The sequence below is a fragment of the Cervus canadensis genome, chromosome 6 (genome assembly GCF_019320065.1).
Source record: "Cervus canadensis isolate Bull #8, Minnesota chromosome 6, ASM1932006v1, whole genome shotgun sequence".
Taxonomy (NCBI): domain Eukaryota; kingdom Metazoa; phylum Chordata; class Mammalia; order Artiodactyla; family Cervidae; genus Cervus; species Cervus canadensis.
In genome coordinates this window covers 71604181-71627995 of record NC_057391.1, presented here as the reverse complement: position 1 = coordinate 71627995, position 23815 = coordinate 71604181, and the positions used below count along the sequence as shown (strand labels likewise).

Here is a 23815-nt window from a genome sequence, read left to right as displayed (position 1 = left end):
GCAACTTTCACTTCTGAACATTTTTTAACACTGCCCTTCTTTGGAACTGGGAAGGAAACTGACATTTTCCAGTCCTGTGGCCACTGCTGAGTTTTCTAAATTTGCTGAAATATTGAGTGCAGCACTTTAACAGCATGTTTTAGGATTTTAAATAGCTCAGCTGGAATTCCATCACTTCCACTAGCTTTATTGGTAGTAATGCTTCCTAAGGCCCACTTGACTTCATACACCAGGATGTCTGGCTCTAGGTGAGTGACCACACCATCATGGTTATCTGGGTCATCAATACCTTTTTTGTACAGTTCTTCTGTGTATTCCTGCCACCTCTCCTTAACCTCTTCTACCTCTGTTAAGTCTTTACCATTTTTGTCCTTCATCATGCCCATCCTTGCATGAAATGTTCCTTTGATAGCTCCAATTTTCTTAGAGATCTCTAGTCTTTCCCATTTTATTGTTTTCTTCTACTTCTTTGCATTGTTCATTGAGCAGTATAAAAAGGCAAATGTCCTAATACATTACTCTAAATAGTCATGGTAAAGCCAAGAAAGTAAATAATTAACAAAACAAACTATTAAATATAGAAAAATGAGCTTTTCAAAAGCTTCCTAGAATTCTTTAGTCTACTGTTGAACTGTTAGCAAAATAATTTGGATAAGATTTAAAGTTTAATAATAAACATTAGTCTTATATAAGTGATTAAGTCAAAGTAGTTTACTTCAAATATAAGAATTAACTACAGAAGTGGAATGTATAGATTATTTAGGGAATGTTGTTTGAGAGGACAGTGTTCTCATGACTAAGTCCAGTGTATCCTGAATCCTCAAGTTATTTCTTTCTATCAGGGAAGACGATTTCCCAGACTTCATGCTTTCTTCTGGATCAAGGGGGATAAGGGTATGGGGGTTGAACTGACATCGAGGCTCCCCCAAGATGCCAACTCTGTGGAAAGAATTATTGGTATAGATGAATCTTTGCTGAGGTCAAAGACTAAGGCACAACTAAGGTGGTGCTTTGTATGTGTATAAAGCTAAGACTGATACACACACACACACACCCCCCCACACAGATTTATGCACCTATTACTTTTTTTAAGCTTTCCCTATTTCTATGAACCACCACTGTAGTCTTAAATATGGGTCCAAAAACTTGACACCGAGCAAGATTTTGTACCACATTTCCCAAAGATTACTCTTCTAATGGGAAAACCTCAGTCTTACAAAGTCTGCTACTCACTTCACCAAATTAAAACTGTTTGAAGTCTAGTATAACTTTCTAGTTTTTTCTAGCCTAGATGCGGATACCAAGAGCTGATCTGGAAAGAAAACAGGTGGACAGGAGCCAGGGATGGTGGGAAGACTGTGTTTCCACCTTTTTTCAACTTTCTGGCAGAAGCACTGTGTCTGAGCCCCTGCCCCTCCTGGGTCCCAACTAGGAAGCCACACACAACTCTCCGTCTCTCCTTCCTCTCCCCTGGGGCCACTTACATTGGCATGTGCAAAGAGTCCAGAGTTTCCCTGGGCTCTTGCATCTGGGCTGGGAATTTCGTGCCTATTTGACGGTACTTTTTCTCAGAGACATTCTGAGCTTTTTCTCTGAGAGAGGGCAGCAGAGTGGACATGACTGGAGAGCGCATGTGAATGGCTTTTTTAATCGCTGGGCGTTTTGCCATCATTCTCCTGGCAGGGAGAAGCAGGGATGACATTTAGGTCACATCATCCTGTTTTCTAGCAACGTCCTTGAACTTAGGAGAGTCAAAAGGTCATACCTGAATTGTACAAAAGTCATGCGCTTCTTTTCCCCTCCTGACTCTTCATCCTCGCGCTTCCTTCGAGGAATGTTGAACATGTTGGAACGAAAGAGCCTTCCTATTTCTTCCTCAATCTCTGTGAAGTGTTGACGTCGGAAGACAATCCAGGCTACATATGTACAGAATGTATAAAAGGACTACGACAGAAGACAGACAAGAATCACAGTCCACAGCAATGACATGAAAAATGACATGGGAAACTCCTGTCTATGGAACACCGCTAAGGAGACGCAAACCAAGATGACCCACTCTCTCCACATGCCTGAAGAGCTGTGGGAACTTATACACGTACTCACTTTTGCAGGAGGAAAATCAGACCAAAGATTTAAGGAATGGCACACAGCTTATTAGGATCCTTTTTAGAAGATATTTACTAAAAATATGTGCCTGAAAAGTAACTATTGGTTATTGCTATACTTCATGTTTCATGTCAAAGAGCAGAGTCCCCAAAGGTAAGTAACTCACCTCAAAGAATTTCCAGTCTTTTTGTGTATCTGATATTTTTCCCCTGAAATAAAACAAATCACAACTATAGGTTAAAAGGGAAGTTCAATATTTCAGTGATCTAGGCAATCCTTTATCTTCAAAAGGGCTCTTTGCAGATTATTACCAATGATCTCATAACTATTTACTCACATAAACGCTATCAAAAAGGCACTGTGAATGAGTGCCAATGTCGTCTTCTTCAACTTCCGAGGTTACCCAGCTCAAAACCCCTAGTGTTTGGTTAATCAATATATCCTGTGATAAACCATAATGGAAAAGAACATGAAAAATGATGTTTATGTGACTGAATCACTTTGTACAGCAGAAATTAACACAACATTGTAAATTAACTACACTTTATTAAAAAAAATAAAGTGGGACTCATAGAAAAAGCTAAAATAAATTAATAGAAATTCAAGATATACATAATGAGTATAAATTCAGGATAAACAAGCCAGCGAGGAAATGTATTCTTCCAAATATATCTGGTAAAGTGTATGTCCAGGAGGTGAGAAGAGGGAAACAGTGGTGAAGAGGTAACACAAGGTGTTAGCAGGAATGGAAATAAAGAACTAGAGACTGACTTTAAAATAAAGAAAAAAAAAATCTCAAACAGTGGTTATGGCTATTGGATACAAAAAGAGTCAGAAACAAAACAGACACAGGTTGATAAGAGCGTAATCCAGAAGAAATATAATACAACCCACAAATGTGACTTAAAACCTTCTAGGAGTCACAGTAAAAAGAAACAGGTGATATTAATTTTAATAATATACTTATTTTACCCCCAAATATTATCATTTCAATATATAATCAATATTTTAAGTTATCAGTGAGCTATTTTATTCACTTTTAAACTGTTTGTACAGTGCATATTTTATACTTATAGCACATATTAATGTGGATCAGCCACATCCCAAGCACTCAGTAGCCACAGGCGGTAAGTGGCTGCCATGCTGGTCAACAAAGAGGGCTTACATTTACCCGTGAGGGTGAAATCCAAAGGAAAGAGGGGGAAGCCAGGCTGTTGGTAAACTCAGAGACTGTCATGGTCTGTTATGTGGTTTCTTTTTCCTTCATGCTAAATGAGACTCTTAGCTCTAAACCAAATCATATTTTCAGTCATTCCTGAAGGTGTGTAAAGCCTAGAGCCATGGGGTTCTGGGCTAGGGAGAGAAAAAAAAACTGTGTTCCCACTAGGACCCCTGCAGCCTTAGGTTTAAAAGATGGTCAAGGCCTGCTCTGTACAAGGGAAGAGAAATTTCAAAGGCATGTGCTTGGGGGAGGGAAAAGAGGCCTTGGTGCAAGTGACTGAAGGTAAGGGTTGGGAAGAAGGACTTAAAGATGACTTAAGCACCTGAGCTTCAAAGAAACCTCTTTGTCCCCATTCCCATCCCCACCGCCAGTCAGATGACACGTGCCCTGAGCGCAGAGGAGGAGGGTATGTCTTCTAGTGTAGAGGTGGGGTTGGAGCCAGAATTGGCCATAACCAAAGATCAAATCCAGTTCCATGGGCTTGTGCCATTTGGAGGTTTTCTCATCTATCCCGGAAAACACAGCACTTTTACTCAACAAGTTCATCAAAATTTTGCTGAAGCTTTTGTAATATCAGGATTTCACAGATGTATTTAGAACAGAAAGACATGTCCTCCTACTTCTCAAAAATCATGAAAGCACTAAATTAACAGCCGCTAAATTACTGGTTCTACTGAAATCTTTATCTCCAGAGATAAACAGCATAAGGTCTTCTAGTCCAACATTAAGTATGCATACATTAGAAAAAAAAGTCAGAAAATACACAAAATAGAAGCTTGTTCACAACAGGAAGAAGTTAAATAATGTTAAAATCAGTTCATAACTCATAACTGGCAAAAACATTGTCCTTATCTTCTCTAAATAAAAACAACCAAAAAGAGCAATACAAACTTCATGCAAGGATATAATCAACACCCATGGCCGATTAACAACTTTTTCTGGTAAAGTCATGTTATAATCTGTTTTACTCAATATCCATTGTTCAGCAATTTGGCCTATATAAAATTTGTTACGTGAATGGGGGTAGTGAGCTAAAAAACTGATTATTCTCCAAAGCAGGTGACATGGCCCACAATGGCAGAAAGACCAACATCTCTAGGTAATGTACTGAGGCAATCACTTATAAACATGAGTTCTTTTAAAAGTTTGTATAAAAAAATACAATGTAATAAAAATGTACTTAAAAATGTTTTTTAGAGTGTTCTTTTAACCCTGTTATAGATGGAATGTGTCTTTCCCCCACCCTAATTCATATGTTGAAGCCCTTAAAACCTTTCCAAAGTGATGATAATTGGAATTGGGGCCTTTGGGGGATAACTGAGTTTAGATGAGGTCAAGAGGATGTGGCCCCATAATGGGATTAGTGTCCTTTAAAGAAGAGGAAAAGATACTAGGAAGCTGTCTAGATTTGTTATATTTTTCCTTTCAACTCCAATTCCAGTTCCTATGGAATATTGTTCTTTACAGCATTGGACTTTACTTTCACCACCAGACAGCCACAACTGAGTTTCTACTTTGGCCTAGCCACTTTATTCCTGATAAATCTAGACAGCATATTAAAAAGCAGAGAAATCACTTTGCTGACAAAGGTCCACATAGTCAAAGCTATGGTTTTTCCAGTAGTCATGCACCGATGTGAGAGTTGGACCATAAAAAAAGCTGAGTGCTGAAGAACTGATGTTTTTGAACTGTGGTGCTGGAGAACACTGTGGAGGGTCCCTTGGACAGCAAGGAGATCAAACCAGTCAATCCTAAAGAAAACCAACCCTGAATATTCATTGGAAGGACTTGCTGAAGCTGAAGCTAGAATACTTTGACCACCTGATGTGAAGAGCTGACTCACTGGAAAAAATCCTGATGCTGGGAAAGATTGAAGGCAAAAGGAGAAGGGGGCAGCAGAGAATGAGATGGTTAGATGGCATCACTGACTCAATGGACATGAATTTGACCAAACTCTGGGAGATAGTGGAGGGCAGAGAAACCTGGCGTGCTACAATCCATGAGATGGCAAAGAGTCAGACATGACTCAGTGACTGAATAACAACAACAAAAAAACAGCGCAAATGAACAAAGTTACTTATATAAAGATATTCAATGTTAAAACAGAAAGCATAAAAACTGAAACTACACAAGCGTACATAAGAGGAATGGTTAAGCAAACTGGTACATTATATGACAGAATAACCACAGCGCTATTCAAAGTAGTAGGTGAAATTATATAAGCAGAATACTAGAATAAGGCTCACAGAAAAAATGTGGAACACAAAAAAGTATATACAATACAAATATTTGTATTTTGAAAAATGTGGGGGAATGTGGAGACAAGAGAAATTATGTATTGGGTTCTTTGCCAATAAAGTTTAAAAAAAAATTTAAAAGTTTGACCATGACCAGAGACGGGTCTTGAGCCTATTGTGAAATTAGTACTCAGAGAGGGAGATTTTGGGTTAAGGATTGGAATTTTCTCTCCTGTGATCCCCAACTTTCCTGTGATATGACAGTTTAAAATTTTAATTATATTAGTTATTATAAACTGTCATTCCTAAGGTAAAAAATATCCTTCCACAAATGGGGTCATTTTACTACTCCTACCTTACTCATACCCACAACTGTTTCTAAAAAACAAGCAGCAGAAGGGCAGAGGACACACCCAATACCCACTTCAACACTGGCCCATCACTCGGCTTCTTACCCAAGGCAGCCAAGTAGCCCTTGTCTGGCAACAGGAAAGCAAGATTTCATTGAGCTGATATAATTTGAGAGAATTTTTTTACTTTTACTGTTCTTACTCTTTTATTTGGAAGATAATTGCTTGATAATATTGTGTTGGTTTCTGCCATACAACAACGTGAATCAGAAGTAAGTAAACATATGTCCCCTCTCTCTTGAACGTCCCTCCTCATCCCACCCCTCTAGGTCATCAGAGCACCAGGCTGAGCTCCCTGTGTATACTGCAACTTCCTACTAGCTATCTATTTTACATATGGTAATGTATATGTTTCAATCCTATTCAATCTGAAAGAAACTTAAACCCAAGTGGTAGCAGGTTGTTAAAATACCTGTCACACTAGAAACTAACACAGCATTGTAAATCAACTTTAATTGAAAGAAAGAAAAAAAAAATCAGCTGAGATTCTGGGGTTCTTCCTGGACTCACTTCTCTCCCCAACACTACATTACGTGAGTTTGGGACAGTCTCAGTTGAGCCCACTTATTCTGTACAACAAAGAATAAGCCTTTCTCAAGGGCACCAAAAGTCAAAGTTAAGGGTCGTAAGGATGTGGATATACACACAAGTGAAGATCTAAATGGGTGCTTACTTTCCGCAGCTCATGTGATGCTTATCAGGCATTCCCAAGCCCAGGACGAGGACACAGTATTTCTGTGCCAAGTATTTCTGTGCTGCTTCTAACTTACTGATAATCATTTCCATTTCTTTTTTCTCTACAAGGCCTCTGAAAAGAAAAACAAAAATCTGGATTAATTTCTTTTTTCTCTACAAGGCCCCCTGAAAAGAAAAACAATAATCTGGATTAATTTGGTAAATGTCTTTATCAACTAGTGAAAAGTCAGAAGTATAAACTAGTTTGAAAGAAACAGAAGTGAGTCAACACATTTCACTTATCGTTTCTTTTTTTTTATTTGAGCTGGGGCAGAGGAAGGTCCTCCAAGTCCTTGACATTTATCATTGTAATCAGCATCTCCAGTTTATGCCGAATATTATTAATTTATTTATTTTTGGTTGTGCTGAGTTTTCGGTCCTGAACACGGGCTTTCCCTAGTCGCAAAGGGTTACTCTTCCATTGCAGTGTGAGGGCTTCTCATTACATTGGGTTCTCTTGTTGCGGGGCACAGGCTCTATAGCGTCGGCTCAGTAGTTGTGGCTCATGGGCTTAGTTGCTCTGCAGCCTGAGCGATCTTCCCAGATGAGGGATCAAACCTGTGTCCTCTGCAGTGACAGGGGGGTTCCTATCCAGTGTACCACCAGGGAAGTCCTGAGTATTCATTTTTTAAAGATTCTTTATATACTGTGCTATGTACTCTTGAGAGTCCTGAGTGTTCGTTGGAAGGATTGAACTCCAATACTTTGGCCACCTGATGCAAAGAGCTGACTAATTTGAAAAGATTCTGATGCTATGAAAGATTGAGGGCGGGAGGAAAAGGGGCTGAGGATGAGATGATTGGATGGCATCACGGACTCAATAGATATGAGTTTGAGTAAACTCCAGGAGTTGGTGATGGACAGGGAGGCCTGGTGTGCTTCAGTCCATGGGGTCTCAAAGAGTCGGACACGGCTGAGAGACTGAACTGAACTGATGTACCCTTAATTTTATACACAGACAGTCCTAATTGAGAACAGCTCAAGTAACAAATTCCCTATCCTAGTTTCTGAGGCAGTGAGTAGCCCACTTTCCTGCTGTTTCGCTATAACAGCCATGGAGACTTTCCCACCTTAGCTGCCTATGGGTTTTCTGACGTTCCTACTACGTTTGGGGGCTCAATGTTTGAACTACTCAACATTTGTCCACCCTCAGTTCTTTATTTGCTAAAAAGGCACTAGTGAGGAACTACTCTGGGAACTCTGGCATCAATTACAATCACCTTCCTGCTTCCCAGTAAAACACAGCCCCATCCAATTGAATTGCAAATGTACTTTCTAAAAGACAATCTGTTTTTAGGTTATAGCATGTCTGAAGCCTAATTTTAGAAGCTTTGCAGTACAATACAGTAGGAAACAATATTGCCGACAATATATTCCAGTGGTTGCTATTGAAAAATGAAGTGTCACTATCTTGTTTCCTGCCCTTTTGTTTTCAGAAAGATTTAAACCAGATGAAATGCACTTTAAACAACAGGAACAGCATACTGGCCCTTCTGTTGTTAACCACTAGACTAACCACAGGAGGATAAGCTGTGGGGAAAGGGAGTGGGTTTAAGGAGAACATAGAGGTTTCTAAGCACAAAACTTTATCACACATGGTGAGAAGGCCTGTGAGTCATAAGAATAACATGAGCTTCTGCAAAAGATAAAAGTGGGTTCCAACTTTAAATGCCCAAATATCATATAACCCAACACACACGCTCCCACGAGCACCCCAGTGACCATCACTGTTTCCTGCCTCCCTGTTTCCTTCAGAAGCACCACCTTCAGCCTTTACCTCTACTTTGCCAGATCTGCCAATAGTTAAGCTCTCCTTTCGCTGCTGAAAACAAAGCAAACCAAACAACAATGAAGAAATGGTTTGAAATGTTTGGGCAAATGGTTCTCAAGTCTTAATAGTGTAAAAAATTTCACCTGGGGTATTTGCTAGAAGTCCAAATTTCCAATGTCAACTCCTCTTTCAGATTTTGGTTCCATTAAGTCTGGGTAGAGCCTAGCATTTAAAACAAACCCAGGTATAATCCTCTGGAAAAAAATTTTGGTAATAATTTCAAGTGCCACACAATTAGTCATAAGTTTTGATCCAACAATCTCTCCTGGAAATTTCTTTTTAAAAAATCATCCAAAGTTAGGGGAGAAATGTAACATATGAAGATATCAATGCAATTATTTATGTCTATCAGAAAAACTGGAGACTCCAAAAATATATAAAATGGAGGGATAATAGGAATAGTAATACAGGCTGGAGTAACACAGCCAGTTACTGTTTAAGGACTTGACAAGGATCTAACATATGAGTCCCTGTGGGATTTAAGCCAGGCACCAAAGTCTGTGCCGTTATCACTACACTACATTGCTTCTTAACAGGCAGCTCTATAAGTCACTAACATACAGTGGCTTGATGGAACGTTATGCCAACATTAAAAATTATAATTCTGAAGCTTGTAACAACTTGAAAATACTTATGATGTTTAAAACTGCATACATAATTGAGCCTTTGTTCGGAAGCTGTAAGTCCTAATTCTAATTACAAATGGATAGCCTTAGCGACAGAAAGCCAATCTGACTAGTGAGGGACAGACAGACTGCGGAGTCAGAGGCGTGCGTTCCGGTCTCAGCTCCACCACTAACTTGGCAGGTAACCTCCAGCCAGCTATTTAAACTCTCTGAGCCTTAGCCTCATCATCGGTAAAATGGGGATAAGGCTTCTTCTTCTGGAATGAGGTCTTTTAGTCATCTAAGATCATCAAAGTGTATCTTTGACATCTTAAGTGTATCTTTGACATCTTTCTATATCTCTTCCCACTCACCTCTCACAGGTTATAGGCTTTCCTTCCAAGTGCCAACCACTAGGTTAGGATAAAATGTATTATCTTATCTAATCTGGACAATAACTGAAAGTGAGTGCTTGTGAAGTAATTAGCCTCCAACTAATTAAAAAATAAATAAATAAATAAAAAAAAGAAAGTGAGTGCTAACTATTATCTCTCTGTTAGACCTCATTATTTTGACTGAAATTAATTTTTAAATTATGCCCAGATATCTCAATGTAATTTAATTTGTTTCTATTTTAATAAATAAACCAATCAACTAATGGAAACTTGAAAATGAAGTTATGCTTTTTTAGAATCACACCACAGAACCATTACTTTTAAGGCTTGAATTTTTCAGTCATTCTGTAACTGATTCATTCTATGAAAATATACAAATATCACTGAAAAAAAAGGTGAGTGTTAGTCGCTCAGTTGTGTCTGACTCTTTGCAACCCCATGGACTGTAGCCCCCAGACTACTCTGTCCATGGAATTCTTCAGGCAACAATACTAGAGTGTGTAGCCATTCCCTTCTCCAGGGGATCTTCCCAACCCAGGGATTGAACCCAGGTCTCCTGCACTGCAGGCAGATTCTTTATCATCTGAGCCACCAAGGAACCCCCAACCAAATATTACTGGGTTCTATAATTTTAGTACATTTCAAAAATAACTAAGAAACCTTTCTTTTATCTATTCTTATAGCTTAAGAACCAAAACAATGTCTCTGACTTGAGTAGCAATAATCTACAGAATTTGAAAACACCATACAAAATAAAAGCTAATATGCTATCAAAGTCTAATAAATTTCATCTTTGGAAACAGTAAGACTCCTCAAAGTTTCTGAGCCCACGGCTAGCTTGAGCCCCTCTGCTACCATAGAAACACTTCATAATCTCTGGCTGCTCTGCTGGATGTTGCATATTATAATGGCTTTACTGGAGCAGCAATGTTTGAATTATTTATTTGGTTCCTTAGAAAACTGCTATCCCAATACATTCATCTGTCCACAAAATGTTTCTCAGGCTGCTTGTTTTTTTTTGTTTTTTTTTTTTTTTAGGCTGCTTGTTTATGTGCAAGGATTTTGCATTTTGAAAACATTCCACAGCAACAAACTGATGACTCCTATCCAACATTTCTAAGAGCTAAATCATTGGGTTGGTTCCACATGTACTGGGGAGGGCACTGGGAAAGTTTCATGGCTTGCAAAGGTCACCATGCCTGAGAGGCATTGTTCCGCTTGGGACGCTGAGTTCCCAGATTCTTGCCCTGTATAGCTCTGAGCCACCTCCACCTAAAGTGATTAAATTCTTCATATGTAGCCTAAGAAATCTTGTTTTCTTCTGTAATGCAGAAAATCATTTGGGTCAAACCCGTTAATTTTTTTTAATTCTTAGTTTTTTTTAATTAGATGCTTACAAATGCTTTAGCAAGAACTTTGTAAGCATGAAAAACAGAAATAATATCTATATCCACATTGTTCAATTCCTCTGAATTGAGGAATATTATAAAATAGACCTCATTTCAAAAACTTGCTAAATAAAAGCAAAGTATTTTATTAATAACTTCCTAACATTGACTACAAGTTGGAATGATTATATTTTTGAGTCACTGGATTAAATAAAATACCTTGTTAAAATTAATTTCACCTGTATCTTTTTACAATTTGAAAATATAGCTATCAGAAAAGTTTCAATTACATACATAGCTCTCAAAAGTTGAGCATACTCTTCTATTGGGCAGTGCTGGTCTATATTATTTGGAATATTTAGTTAACAGAATACCCATCTGAATTATTCAGTGAGCATTAAAACTGGAGAACTCAAAAAAAAAAAAAAAACTGGAGAACTCCTCCCTATAAAATGTTTAATAATAATAAACATTTTATTTTTTATTTTAGAAATACTAAATAACATTTTATCTTAATAATCCAAGATTTCTCAATTTCCATCATCTCTGTAGCCTACACAAAAGTTAGTTTTAATACTGGCAGTGATAAAGCTTTGAAGTGCACTATGGGGAATTTCCTGGTGGTCCAGTGGTTAGGACTGGTGCTTTCACTGCCAGGGCCCTGGGTTCAGTCCCTGGTGGGGAACTAACATCCTGGAAGCCCCGAGGCTCAGCCAGAAATAAATAAATCAATTTTTTTTAATGCACTATAAAATTCTACTTACATCATATAGCTTTTGGGTTTCTTTTCCTGTGAGATTTTTTCCAAGTAATAATATAAGTAGTACAACAATGCCATAAGGAAATTGTCAAGATTCTTATTCCTATGAGGAGATTAAAAGAAAATAATGACAATGTATTTCAATCATGAAGCTAGTCATAAAAAAATACATAGGCACACAACACAAGAAGAAGTAGAAACACATGTCAGCATACCCATCACACAATTAATTTACATTTAAAATTCTATCTACTATAACTGTTGAAGATATAAGAAATCTGACTTTTATAAACAAAACTTTTTAGGAGGTCACAATTGAATTACAATTTTGCTTATCAATTAGTTTTCATTTTTTAAAAGTTTTTATACTATAGGTAACTTTATTGCTTAAAAAATGTACACAAATGTATGAGGTAAAAAGGCTCTCCCCTCACTCTTTAGGTCACCATCTTACTCCTTAGAGGAATCCACTGTTAAGAGTTTGGCATGAATCCATCCTAACCTTTCTAGAGCACAGACAATCACATATAAGGTCCTTCCCTACCAACACACATACATATGCATGAATATATGCCTTAAATTTTTTTCTAACAAATGGGACAATGCTGTATACACAAGTCTTTGAAACTTGCTTCTGTCACTTATCTGTGTAGGATGGACCTCTTTTCCATGATACCATGTACAGATTTTTCTCATTTTTTTCAACAGCTGGATAAAGTATTCTGTAGCTCATAATTTAATCCTATACTGATGGATATTTGGGTTTTTAAAAAATATTATAGACATTGCTGCAGTAATCATTCTCATAGCCACATTTTTTAGTAACTTCCTAGAAGTGAAAAGGCTAGGACACAGAATATCTGTACATTAAAGTTTCATATAAGTTTTGCTCTCCAAAAAGATTGCATTGATTTACAGTCCTACATCATGTGCTTTAAAACCAAAAGCCTTTGTTTTCTTTCCAAATATTCTTACAAAATTTTTGCTGCTTCCTTTCTAGCCCCAGATGGAAACGTTTACTGTGGCATGCTTTCCTTAACCATACCTTGAGAGCAAGATGAAGATGAGCAGTGCAGACTTTTTTTTCCACGATATTAATAATTACCTGTCCTAGGCTGGGTTCTCTCAGAAACGTGCATGAAACAGATATGAGAGTAAGTAGTTTACTTGGAAGTGACCAGAGTAAACATCAGTAAGGCAGCGGAGAGGTGAGACAGAAAAGGGGTGCTAACAAGTTCATTATCACTGTGGAGTTCAGTCCCATGGGGGACTCTGGGAGACAGTGCAGAAAACTCAAGAGTTATCCTGACAGGGGGAAGGTGGGCTATTTATCTGCCAACTTTCCCTCCAGCACATCACTGACTGGAGGCTGTTTCTGGGACGCTGACTCCCTAGTGCCCCAAGCTTGCCCTGAGGGGCAAGGGTGCTCCTGCCATAGAATAAAGAAAGCATCAGGCAGAGACTCTCAGATGTTTGCCATGAATGGTCTTCACTGAATGCTGAGGTAATCTGAGGGCACTCCCACAGTTCAGGACACCCATTTTCCACTGAGCAGTCGCAAGTGCAGCTGTCACGTGGAGCACCTTCCACGCACAGCTACCTGCGACACCAGGACTTCCAAACTTGTATCTGAGGAAACTGACACTTAGGAAGGACAAGAAGCTCTGCCAGAGTCACACACCTAGCACTTGGGGCTGCCAGACTTAACTAGTGGAGAACACTGATCTTCAGTAAGTGAGCATACCCTTTAACTAACATACACACAGTGCATACTTGCTGGAACTCTGACAATATGCTCTCCATACTCCTTGACTTTATTTTGGGCTCCTGTGACCTGACTTTTTCTCCCTTTGGTCTCAGTCTTTGAAACAGAATCCTGAGAGGATGGCTAGCATAGAGCCAGCTCTTTCTCCTAAACTCAGATTTTTCATCATTTATCAGATGGAATGACTTCAAAATAAAAGATAAAAGATCTAAAATGTCTCACAAGCATTACATACCTCATAAATGTTGTAAAGGAACAGATACGCGGCATCTCAGTATCTTGTAGTAAAAGCAAAGCCACAACTGAAGGGAGAGAAGATGGACAGTTGAAAGAGGAACAAACTGCTGCCTTAGAGGCTGACACCAGGGAACACATGTAAGGGTGATGACACAGTTACTCACATTTAGCATCGTGGAGTGTAACGTTGCCCTGCTGACTCCGTTTCTCCAAGCCTCTGGGTGACTTATCATCTCTTAGAGCAAACCGTTTATCTGTCAACCTGTTAGGGGACATGACAGTCTCTAGTAGTGCTTTAAAAAAATTTTTTTTTTTTTAAATTTTTGGCTATGCTGGGTCCTTGTTGCTGCAAGGGGTTTTCTGGTTGCACAAGCAGGGGCTACTCTTTAGTTGTGGTGAGCAGGTTTCCCATTGCCAGGGCTTCTTTTGTTGGGGACCACAGGCTCTAGGGCACCTGGACTTCCGCAGTTGCAGCACATGGGCTCAGCAGATATGGCTCCCAGGCTCTAGAACACAGGCTCAACAGCTGTGGGACATGGGCCTAGCTGCTCCACAGCATGTGGGATCTCCCCGGATCAGGGATGATGGAACTCGAATCTCCTGCACAGCAGGTGGAGTCTTTACCACTGAATCCCCAGGGAAGCCCTTTAGTAGTCCTTTGAAAGGTTTTAGTTGTATTTAATCTATCCTGAGGCACAGAAAGTATTTACTATAAAGTAAGAAGACCCTGAGTGTTATGCGTGGGTTTCATTTAATGTAGGATCATTTTGGAATATATTTTATTAAACATTGCATATACTATGCTAGGGATAGGAGGAATGCATACTGCCTGACATAAAATGAAAATATCAATTTCACCCAAAATAGAACATTTAGCTCATCTATTTTTGGCACATCTATCCTTTTCAATTCTTTTTAGAAGTATAAGAAGCTGAAAATTCATTTGTAGCCAAATTATCACAAGGATACACTGGGATGACTAACTCCCATCATAATTCTGAAATAGGGCATGTTCTTTCCTTGATGCGTATTTACATTTCAACTTAAGATGATGGGAGTGATATTTTCTTAAGAGTTTGTAGAGGCTTAAGCCATTCTGCTAAGAGGCACTATTAGCAACACTGCCATGGTGGTAGTTAAGCTACCTGTCTGAAGCTGGACCATCAATTTCAACAAAGTGAACTGCTTTGCCTTTCTTTCCTCTTTCCTTGAGTTCTACTGCAGGTGTAAAACTGTAATAGAAATGAGAAAATTAGGAACTTCATCTTTTCTTGGGAGAAACTAATCAGAGCATTGCCATGGCTCATGGAACCTTAGGACTGATACGTATTGTGTGTCCTGGAGAGAATCGGAGGCACATCCACACTTAATCCATGTATTCACATGTGGAACAACCACCGAGGAAAAAATGAAAAAATCAGACTTTGTATTCAGCATCTACATATCACTAGACCCCAGAATATCACCATAAACAAAACATTTCATCTGAAAATCCAGCTGTAACTTCACAAGAAATAGAAGGCTTGTGATCAATTTGGAAGGATTTTTTTTTATTTACTGAGTACTTGTTATGTGCAAAGTGCTTCGAAGTATGATATCATTCAATCCTCACAGCAACTCTATGAGGAAAATATTACTACTGTCACAATTTGTCCATTATGAGAAAGACTGAATTTTAGAAAGAGATCAGGTAAACTGACCAAGATCACTTAGCAAGTGCCAGAGCCAGAACTGGAGCCAGTTCTCTAGCTACAGAGCCATGTGCTTACTCACCAGGCAGTCCTGCCTCCCGAGCAGGACTCAGTTGTCATCGCTGTGGACTCTTCTAAAAGCTTGATTATCTCTAAGAAGGTTTCAGGACCTTTACGTAACTCAGGGTTTCTTAGACTCTTTAGTTTTTGTACAACCATTATTGAGCAGTAATGGGCCTAACTAACAATGGACCACAATTAAGCAACAATAAATATATACTGAGGCCATACTCTGTGTCAGGCATTGCTGTAATATCAAAAGTAAGTGTTGTCTGACAAGGGTGTCCACTTTCACTACTATTATTCAACATAGTTTTGGGAGTCCTAGCTACAGCAATCAGAGAAGAAAAAGAGATAAAAGGAATCCAGATTGGAAAAGAAGAAGTAAAGCTCTGTTTGCAGGTGACATGATACTGTACATAGAAAACCCTAAAGATAGTATCAGAAAATTACTTGAGCTAATCAGTGATTTTAGCAAAGTTGCAGGATACAAAATCAATACACAGAAATCATTTGCATTTTCTATATACTAACAATGAAAAATCAGAAAGAGAAATTAGGAAATCAATCCTATTCAACATTGCAACAGAAAGAATTAAATATCTAGGAATAAACTTACCTAAGGAGACAAAAGAATTGTACATAGAAAATTATAAGACACTGATGAAAGAAATCAAAGATGACATAAACAGATGGAGAGATATTCCATGTTCCTGGGTAGGAAGAATCAATATTGTGAAAATGACTATACTACCAAATGCAATCTATAGATTCAATGTGATCCCTATCAAATTACTAATGGTATTTCTCACAAAACTAGAACAAAAAGTTTCACAATTCATATGGAAACACAAAAGACCCCAAATAGCCAAAGCAGTCTTGAGAAAGAAGAATGGAGCTGGAAGAATCAACTTTCCTGACTTCACGTTACACCACAAAGCTACGGTCATCAAGACAGTATGGTACTGGCACACAAACAGAAATACAGACCAAAGGAACAAGATAGAAAGCCCAGAAATAAACCTATGCACCTATGGGTACCTTATTTTTGACAAAGGAGGCAAGAATATACAATGGGGTAAAGACAGCCTCTTCAATAAATGGTGCTGGGAAAACTGAACACACATGTAAAAGAATGAAATTAGAACACTTCCTAACACCATACACAAAGATGAACTCAAAATGGATTAAAGATCTACAGGTAAGACTAGAAACTATAAAACTCTTAGAGGAACACATAGGCAGAACACTCGATGACATAAATCAAAGCAAGATTCTCTATGACCAACCTCCTAGAATAATGACCCACCCCCTAGAATAGAAATACGACCCACCCCCTAGAATAATGGAAATAAAAGCAAAAATAAACAAGTGGGACCTGATTAAACTTATAAGCTTTTGCACAGCAAAGGAAACTATAAGCAAGGTGAAAAGACAACCCTCAGAATGGGAGAAAATAATAGCAAATGAAACAACTGACAAAGGATTAATTTCCAAAATATACAAGCAGCTCATACAACTCAATGCCAGAAAAACAACCCAATCAAAAAGTGGGGGAAAGACCTAAACAGACATTTCTCCAAAGACATACAGATGGCTAACAAAGACATGAAAAAATGCTCAACACTGCTCATAATCAGAGAAATGCAAATCAAAACCACAATGAGATATCACCTCACACTGGTCAGAATGGCCATCATCTGGACAGGGTGTGGAGAAAAAGGAATACTCTTGCACTGTTGGGGGGAATGTAAATTGATACAGCCACTATGGAAGACAGTATGGAGATTCCTTAAAAAACTAGGAATAAAATCACCATATGACTCAGCAATCCCACTCCTAAGTATATACCCTGAGGAAACCAAAATTGAAAAAGACACATGTATCCCATTGTTCATTGCAGCACTATTTACAATAGTTAGAACATGGAAGCAACCTAGATGTCCATCGACAGATGAATGGATAAAGAAGTTGTGGTACATATACACAATGGAATATTACTCAGCCATAAAACAGAACACGTTTGAGTCAGTTCTGATAAGGTGGATGAACCTAGAACCTATTATACAGAGTGAAGTGAGTCAGAAAGAGAAAGATAACTATCATATTCTAACACACATACACGGAATCTAGAAAAATGGTACTGAAGAATTTATTTACAGGGCAGTAGTGGAGAAACAGACACAGAGAATAGACTTATGGACATGGGGAGAGGGGAGGAGAGGGTGAGATGAATGGAAAGAGTAACATGGAAACTTACATTACCATGTGTAAAATAGATAGCCAAAGGGAATTTGCTGTGTGGCTCAGGAAACTCAAACAGGGGCTCTGTATCAACCAAGAGGGGTGGGATGCGGTGGGAGATGGGAGGGAGGTTCAAAAGGTGGGGGGGTGTATATGTATACCTATGACTGATTCATGTTGAGGTTTGACAGAAAACAACAAAATTCTGTAAAGCAATTATCCTTCAATAAAAAAATAAATTAAAAAAAAAAACCATTGTCTGATTACAGTCAATGCACAGACTCTTAGGATTATTAGGAAATGCTTAATAGGAAAACAGAAAAAAGTGTTTTAAAGATCAGCAGGATGCAGTTTCTGCCTTATAAAGAATGCACTTTCTAAGAGAATTGTGGTGTCTACCAAATACATTAGTTTGGCAGCCATTGTGGATTATGATGTTTATTTTTCTGCCTGAAATAATGCCACACTGATAACATGACTTAGAAGCTTAATCTCTGCCCACAGTTACAGGTCTCTTTGTTAAGTTTAAGTGTAGATACAGTACATAGCAGCACTTTTCCCCAGACTAATCATTCTCTAAGCATGAACATACACTCTTATCATCTCCTTGTCAACGTTAAGTTTTGAAACAACTTCCTTTACATTTTTTCTGGCATTGGTTGCCCACAGTCATAATTTTAGAGAAATACCTCCCATGGGAATAATAAAGTTAATCAGTTTGGTACTTTCTTCTTCCAGGAGTTTTTGCCAACATCCTGGCAATATTCAGAGTGAAAACTAGGTTAGAATGTAAAAGCATGTATATACTTTTAGATATGTCACCTCAAGGGAATGACTTTTTTCTTTTTTTTCAGAACATTGGCACCAAGTTGGTTAGTGGATGATTCCTGAACTTTTCATTCTTTCTTGTCCTCTTCTTATCACTGGTCTCCATGGATTGGGTATTTAGGGGGAGGGTGTGCTGAAATACTGAGGGAATGGTGAGAAAAAAAGAAGTGAAAGGATACAAAATGGTGATAGTGGCTATCTCCAGAGAGAGATGGGGATTGGATAGGACAGAGAGGTGGTGTGGTGATGAAGAGAGCTGTATACTTTTGTATTATTTGAGGTTTGTTTTTTTTTTTTGTAATAACAAGAATTTGTGTCGCGTGCATGCTGTCATGTCTGACTCTTTGTGACCTTTGGACTGTAGCCTTCTTTTAGGCTCCTCTGTCCATGGGATTTCCCAGGCAAGAATACTGGAGTAGACTGCCATTTCCTCCGCCAAGAATAAAAAGAATGTACTGATATATAACCCACATACCTTAAAAAATGTTGATAGAGGTATAGAGGAAGTGGTGTGGTCAATACATTCTATTGACAGACCATTTAGTCTTTAACAAGATGGTCAATTCCCCTAAACATTCAGACATTTTCTAACAGCTCTGTGAAGTCCATTCTGCTTGCTGGATATCTAATGTGCAGCATTAATATTAATATAACCACCCTGTATAAGAACACAAAGCTGTTTTCAGTTTTCCCTTGGACCATCAAAGTGTTTTGGGCACTTATAAGCCATTGGCTGTTAACTCTCCCCCCAGGCTAAAGAAATTTCAGGTCACCAGCTCTTCCCATGGTTTCTCTTCTCTAGAAGATGAGAGAATATAGAAACACCCAATCTCAGTTAATATCAAATGAAACTGCTTCCCTCCTAACCTTGTTTCAGATCCATCTCTACAATTCAACATTTCTTCCCCTATTAGTTTGCCTGAGTTAAACTGGAGATGAGAGAACCTTATGATAAGGAAAAGGACACATTTGGGATCTTACAGTTCAGGTCTGTGAACTAAGTCAAGTGAACTTAGAATTATAAAGTCATAAGACCATAGAATTTGGGGTTAGAGGACATCAAAAAAATCATCCAGTACATGGATGTCATTTTACTGATGGAGAACTAAGGCTCAGAGAGACTGACCATGTCTCAGCATCTGGAACTTGTGGCAGTGCACGCCCTTAGCCAACAGTCTGACATTTACTGCTAAACCTTCATCTTTATTTTTATGACCTCTGGACACACAACACCTTCCCACACTTGTCTGAGTGGTTTTTAACTTGACTAAAGTCATCCTCTGGTTCAGATGGTGAGATGGATTCCTCCTTGTGAGTGTCCTGCCATAGCTCTGAAAGCAGACTATGCTCACAGTGCTTTTGGAATCACTAAGCAGCAGCACTAGTAATAATTGAAAACTGTCCCTTAAATTGCACCTCTGATTGGCTCCCAAACCACAGTCTGACCTAGATCCATACTTTCTTCCAATCTTCATAGTCCCCCCTTCAATCTGGCAACCTATTTAGACCATGTTGTCTTGATGTGCTTTCCTGATATTTATAGAACAATCATGCCATTTTCCTTTGCCCTGAAACAAATGAGAAAAAAGTCATATTTTCTCCTAGAACTCATCACTAAGATGCAGAGGGTTGGACCACTCTTGGCTTCCACACCAGTTAGAGCTCTTCAGGGGTTACTAGAGTCTTTTCTTAGGCTATGGTGAAAAATAAGTCCAAGGCTTCTGAAGGTATAGTTTCCTGTGCATCCTCAGGGGAGTCCATGACCTTAGCAAAGACTCAGACAGGGGCTGATTCTCTCTCAGCTGGAAGTAGAAGGCACCTGAAACATGAAACGATAGAACTACAGACACTCTGTCAGAGAGATGCATGTCTTGTGGGCCAACTCACCTGTGAATAAAGGTATTCCTTTTTGTAAAAGATACTCTGATGGTGACCATTTTAAAAGTCTTTATTGAATTTGTTACAATATTGCTTCTGTTTTATGTTTGGATTTTTGGCCCCAAGGCATGTGGTATCTTAGCTCCCTGACCAAGGATTGAACCCATGCTCCTGCATTGGAAGATGAAGTCTTAACCACTGGACAGCCAGGGAAGTCTCCAAGGTATTCCCTCTTTAACAAATAAGAAAGAAATGGGCATGCAAGCTGATGAACTATGCAATGCCCTCATTTACTCCTCAGAAGGCATTATTATTTAATTTTCTGAATAAGGGAACTTATAATTAACAAGGCTAAGTAACTTGACAAATTATGACCACCAAATTAGTAGCAGAACCAGGATTTGAACCCAGGTCTCCCTCCAAACTGCTTTCCATGGTCTTTTTCTTGAGAAATAATGACTACCCTTTCCCTGCCCATTACTGTGTCATTTCATGCATGGAGATAATGGGTATACTGCTATATTCTGATACAGTTATCCTCCTCAGGGTATAATCTGCAAAGGTCAGACAAACTCTGCCTGTGAATAGGGCACTACTTCTCTGAAGGGTAAGAGTCCCAGTGTCATTCATCCAGGAAAGATGCCAGGAACTGCAAGGTGGGGGAGAGGAAAAGGGGTCATCTTCTCTTGACCTGAATCTGAGAGTACCTAGATGTCTGTGAACTCCTGTTGGCTAGTGGGTGTAAAAGGTGGTCTACCTACCCTAGGTGGAGGGAGAGCAAAACCATGGAAGAAATTTCCAAGGTCTTAAATTGATGTGATAGAACTTGAATACTCCTGAGATCAAGTTGTTACTTTGCAAAGCAGATTATTTGGGTATATGACACTCCAAATTCCCTCCCACAGCCCCCATGTCCTCAGTACAGTATGCACTTGTTCAGTAGACATTTGGTGAGTGCCTACTCTGTGAAATTCTGGAGATGGCTTCAGGGATGTGAAGATGACTAAGACAGCTCCTGCCACTGAGGGCTTACAGTCTATTGGAGGGAGATACTGTTTAAAGTGGAAAGGACTTTGGCATCAGATAAATCTTGGTTCGAAATGTCATTTCTGCTGTTCTGGCTATGTAACTTTGGCTTAATTGCTTAATCTCCCTGAGCCATGTTTCTTTATCTATGAAGTGGAGAGGAAACATTAGCACTCACTTTTCAAGGCTGTTTTATGAATCAGAAAAATATGCAAATGCCTGGGACATAACAGGTGCATAGCAGATGGTGGCTAGTCTTGTTAGTTTAGCAAAAACACTTTTAATAGAGTCAATATTTTCCCAGTGGAGAATTAAAACTAGTTCTAATCTTCCCTAGTAGCTCAGTTGGTAAAGAATCCGCCTGCAATGCAGGAGAACCTGGTTCGATTCCTGGGTAGGGAAGATCCACTGGAGAAGGGATAGGCTACCCATTCCAGTATTCTTGGGCTTCCCTTGTGGCTCAGCTGGTAAAGAATCCACCTGCAATGCGGGAAACCTGGGTTTGATTCTTGGGTTGGGAAGATAGGATCCCCTGGAGAAGGGAAAGGCTACCCACTCCAGTATCCTGGCCTGGGTCACAAAGAGTCGGACGTGACTTTCACTTTCTTTCTTCTAATCTAATAATTTTACCTTGTAAAATTTACTGTCTATTGCAGCAGGTATAACATGGTCTCATTAATGTAAAACTCTATTTCTATAACTCAAAAAGCAATTTTATAAAGTAGTTAATAATATAGAGTGTTAACCAAGTAGACCTAGATTTAAAACATCTTAGTCACCTCTGAGTTGTGTGATCTGGCCAAGTCAGTTAGCTTTCCTCAAACTTCTTAGCCCTTTGACATCAGTTTCTTCATATATAAAAGTGGATTAACATGCAGCTGTTTCAAAGGGTTAATAAACTGATTAGCACAGTTTCTGGTACATAGGAAGCAGCTGATAAACGTCATCAGAAAGTGATATCTGGAAGGCTGCCAAAATAGTTATCTCTAGGAGATATTCATTTTATTCTTTGTACTCTTCTGTATTGCTTGAATTTTTTTTTACACAAACACATGTAATTTTCATAAAAGCTATAATATAATAAAATTGTTAAAATTTACCTTCTGAATTCAAGTGTTTTGGCTTCATCTTTCCAGTACCACATACCTAATCGCAATCCCAATTGCTGTAAAACGAAATGATTGCAGCAAAAATAATTAAAGGTTCAATTTAAAAGCAACACGTCATAATGAACTTTTAACAATAATTCTATTTGCTCTTTAACGCTATAGAGCCTTAAACTTTTTTTTTAACTTGATGCCAGGATTTTATCTTATTATTTCGGGGTGTAGTTTCAGTAAACAGTAAGGAAGGGAGGAAAGTAGGGGAGAAAGGAAGGAAGGGAAGGAACAGCGGAAGGCTAAGAGCCTGCATCACCTCAAGGCTCACCATACCTATTTACCGATTAATTGGGACTTAGACCACAATAAACTGGTGCCCAAGGCGGCCCCAATCTTTCAGAGAAGTTAAGCACCTGTTGTAACCCTGACCCAGGCCTTCAAAAGCAAGCGAGCGTACTACAGGTTCGCGCTCTCCAAGGCTGCGTAGCTACCAGCCCGGAGCCTTTCCTCTCCGGGGGTCCCAGCCGGACCGAGCAGGACTGCTTCCTCCGAGGGTTTCTTATTTCGCAGACAACCCATCAGAGGTGGTGAGGTGGAACTTCCCTACATCTGGATATCAGCGTGGGGAGCCGGAATTCAATTCTGACCGTTTGCTGAACACACCTCCATCATCTGGTTTTCGTAGACCACTTTGCCCAGGTCTCTTCGAGTGCGGCTCGCCCCAGGCTACGGCGGCGCCCGGCCGGGGGAGCGCGGAAGGCAAGGCCGCTGCCCAGCCACCGAGCCCCTTCGGGCGCCGGAGGTTGGCGGGGGCCGCGGGGTTGTCCTTCTACCCGCCGTGGGGTGGGGGTCGGCCGAAGCTGCACTTACATCCGACTGGGCAGAGTGCGAGTCCCACCGCCGCCGCCTCGAATAAAACTCCGGGACAGTGCTCATGGTCTCCAGCGGGCCGCTTCAGAGCGTCGCCTGGAAACCGTGGCTGGGGGCGGGGCCGGGGCTGGGGGCGGGACCCTGCTTCCTACGCCGCGGTGGCTGGTGGGCGTAGCTCCCGCCTCTGCCAACACCCTGGGCTGCGGTGGCGCACTGGTGTCTCATTGCGAAGCTGCCCGAGGGTTTCTTCCTTAGGGGTCAGTTCTTGCCTTCCCACCGAGAAGCCAACCACGTCACTGGCTTTGTTTTTAATTAGAAAAACTAGATTCAGTTCCATAGGGAAGCTCCCTTTGTTCCCAAGTTTGCTAGCACTAAATGAAGTTTAAATCCAGGTTGGAGAAACAAAAAAAATAATCCAGACTGGGAC

At 39.6% G+C, this 23815-nt stretch overlaps 1 protein-coding gene across 5 annotated transcripts; it reads right to left on the bottom strand.

Moving 5' to 3' along the window:
• Positions 1-696: 696 nt before the first annotated feature.
• PPP1R36 (protein phosphatase 1 regulatory subunit 36) lies at positions 697-23488 on the bottom strand. Of its 5 annotated transcripts, none has more exons than XM_043472280.1 (11): positions 23389-23488; positions 22519-22583; positions 14837-14923; positions 13856-13953; positions 13690-13756; positions 11694-11792; positions 6649-6783; positions 2273-2315; positions 1766-1944; positions 1485-1676; positions 697-939 (listed from the first exon to the last, which is right to left on the bottom strand). In XM_043472280.1, the coding sequence occupies exons 1-11, from the start codon at positions 23452-23454 to the stop codon at positions 756-758; spliced, it is 1215 nt and encodes a 404-aa protein (XP_043328215.1). In that variant the 5' UTR covers positions 23455-23488; the 3' UTR covers positions 697-755. The 5 variants fall into 5 exon arrangements, with proteins under 5 accessions (XP_043328215.1, XP_043328216.1, XP_043328217.1 ...); XM_043472281.1 differs by having other exon boundaries at positions 23182-23478; XM_043472282.1 differs by lacking the exon at positions 14837-14923.
• Between the last annotated feature and the right edge of the window lie 327 nt (positions 23489-23815).